This window comes from Nelumbo nucifera, chromosome 2 (assembly GCF_055504915.1).
Source record: "Nelumbo nucifera cultivar China Antique chromosome 2, China Antique-T2T, whole genome shotgun sequence".
In the NCBI taxonomy this organism is placed as follows: Eukaryota; Viridiplantae; Streptophyta; class Magnoliopsida; order Proteales; family Nelumbonaceae; genus Nelumbo; species Nelumbo nucifera.
Window position 1 is genome coordinate 29,246,120 of NC_142650.1, and position 2,920 is coordinate 29,249,039.

General features: G+C 39.7%; 1 protein-coding gene across 1 annotated transcript; it reads left to right on the forward strand.

Moving 5' to 3' along the window:
• Positions 1 to 2,335, forward strand: LOC104588616 (amino acid transporter AVT6E). The gene is made up of 2 exons (XM_010246622.2): positions 1 to 117; positions 213 to 2,335. Exon 2 carries the CDS (start codon positions 234 to 236, stop codon positions 1,692 to 1,694), a length of 1,461 nt encoding a protein of 486 aa, XP_010244924.1. The 5' UTR covers positions 1 to 117; positions 213 to 233; the 3' UTR covers positions 1,695 to 2,335.
• The last annotated feature ends 585 nt before the right edge of the window (positions 2,336 to 2,920 follow it).

Below are 2,920 nucleotides of genomic sequence, written 5' to 3' on the forward strand. Positions count from 1 at the left end.
TCCTCGCCGTTGGGCAGCGGAGGCAGCCGTTGGAGGTTGGAAGTTAGAACCTAAGATCTAGGGTTTCTCTGCTGCCGCTCCTCCGATCACCATTTCATTGTCACGCAGATAATCCCAGTAAGTCGTCTCCCCATTTCTCCACAGATCTGCAAAAACCAAGATTTCTTTAAAAAAAAGAGTTTGTTTTTTTTGTTCTTTTTCCTTTGTATAAGGATTCTGCAGAGACAAACAAAATGAATGGCAGATATTCTGCTCTTCCAGTATCTTCATCTGTAGAATTACCATTACACGATGAATATCATGTCCAATACCCAAACCCCAGGTCTTCCCAACAAGACTTCTTAAAATTGGCAACCCTCGGCGACAAACAGGATACCGACCATGGTGATGATATTGATGACGATGATGATCTTTTATATGCCGGAGGCTATGTTAAAAATGGGTCCGGAATCTCTGGTGCTGTTTTCAACCTTGCTACGTCGATCATTGGTGCCGGCATTATGGCTCTTCCTGCCACCATGAAAGTCCTCGGGTTGGTTGTTGGGTTTGTTCTTATTATTCTCATGGGGATTGTGTCGGAGATAAGTATTGAATTGCTTGTTCGGTTTTCTGCTCTTCGCAATTCGTCTTCTTATGGAGATATTGTTCAATCTGCACTGGGCCGTCCGGCCAGGATTATTTCTGAGATATGTATAATAATTAACAATGCTGGGGTTTTGGTAGTTTATCTGATAATTTTGGGGGATGTCTTGTCGGGTTCTTCGGATCATGTGGGGGTTTTTGATCAATGGCTGGGCAGTGAAGGAGTCTGGGATCAGCGGAAATTGGTGATATTTATCATTGTAGTGGTTTTTCTTGCGCCACTGTGTGCTTTGGGGAAGATTGATTCTTTGAGCTTGACTTCAGCTGCTTCAGTGGCTCTTGCAGTTGTTTTTGTCGTAGTTTCCTGTGTGATTGCATTCATTAAGCTTGTTGAAGGACGGGCAGAGACACCAAGGATGTGGCCAGATGTTGGATCGAAGAAGGCTATCATGGATCTGCTTGTAGTGATTCCCATCATGACAAATGCTTATGTCTGTCATTTTAATGTTCAACCAATTTATAATGAGCTTGAAGGACGATCTCCTCAGAAGATGAATCGAGTAGGAAGGATCACGACTGTACTCTGTGTCCTGATCTATGCCTCAACGGCTGTTTCTGGGTATCTACTGTTTGGAAAGGATACAGAATCAGATGTGCTGACCAACTTCGATAAGGACCTTGGAATACGTTTCAGTTCGGTTCTCAATTATATTGTCCGAGTTGGATATGTTCTTCATCTGGTACTTGTCTTCCCTGTTATCCATTTCTCCCTGAGGCAAACAGTGGATGGATTAGTTTTCCATGGATCACCTCCACTCTCAGGGAGTAGAAAGAGGCTCTTGGCTTTGACAGCAGTGCTGTTGGCACTTATTTATTTAGGATCCACTGCAGTACCCAACATTTGGGTAGCCTTCAAGTTTACAGGAGCAACAACTGCACTCTCACTGGGTTTTGTATTTCCTTCTCTTATTGCCTTGAAATTAAATCATCGAGGAGATAATTTGAAGCATGGAGAGAAGATGCTGTCATGGATGATGTTAATATTGGCAACATTGGTTAGCATTGTAGGTGTGATAGGGAATATCTATAGCATCAATAGCCAGTCTGGTTGACCATTTATATCTTCATTGATTGTTGGTAGAGTTGATGCAGTAAAAGCTACACGCATGAATTTGATCCAGCGGTGGTTCAACAAGATCTGAGTAATTTAATTAATCACTGTATATTTGGGCAGATCCTTAAATTGTGAGGCCATATAGAAGTACATAACTGCAAGCCATAGCAATTTACATACATGGTTGCCTTTGAGGGAACATGGCGTAGTGACTACCTACTTGGACTCCACACATGATTGCCATCTAAGCAACATGGTGAAGTTAAATGTTTTTGTAGATAGTCCCTTTTATTAATTCCCATTAATTATTTTCTTCCTCTGTTTCTTAATTTAAGTAATTATTCTTACATATATATAAACTTCCCCTTTTTAGTCCATTTTCACTAGATCTCCTCTCCTTCTGCTATATTTTATTGCTTTCCACTTCTTGTTTTCCCTTTCCACTTTAATGTTTAATCGTCTAGAAGAGTAAGAAAAACAATGAAGGAGTTGGAAGAGCACAATCAGGTTGCACCCAACTTCTTAGTTATTATTTTCTCATTTATTGCATTTTGCTTAACAATATGATTGTTTGATGTAAAATCTGTGTTCATGTTGATTTTTATGGATTTATATTTTGAACCATGTTTGTGTAGGGGTTCCAAAACTGAGCATAATAAGGACTTCATCTAGATTATTTTGAAAAAAAAAAGATTTTCTCAGTGGAAATGAACAAAGAATTTTCTTCACAAAATGAAAAAAAAAGGAACTTTCAGTTTGATTGTGGTTCATATACAGTGGGATATGTCCACTTAAATACTTGTGGGATAGGTTCAATGCATGGATTCCCTTTATGTCTCCAATTTCATACGGGATGTGACCTATTAATTAGTTGCATGAAAGATCAATTCCAGACAAGAAAAGTTCCCAATTTCTTTCATATGGTTCGTTTTCCCTTGCAAATGTTATGTTGTTGAAGCATGAACGTATCTGACCAGAAAGAATGTTGTGGGAGAAGCCCATTATGCTAAGCCTCTGCAACTGGCACAACTTGATAGGAATTCTACCTTCAAATTGATTTCCTTCTAAGAGAAGAGCACCTAAATTTGAAAGGCCACCAATCCATTCTGGAATGGCACCAGTTAAGTGGTTATAACTAACATCCAGGGTCACCAAGGAGGAGCAATTAGAGAACGCCTTTGACATTGGTCCTTTGAGCCCATTATTTTGAAGATGTACATGTTG

What these genes read in the sequence shown, in the direction of transcription:
- LOC104588616 (XM_010246622.2), top strand. Translation starts at nt 234, where the DNA reads ATGAATGGCAGATATTCTGCTCTTCCAGTATCTTCATCTGTAGAATTA.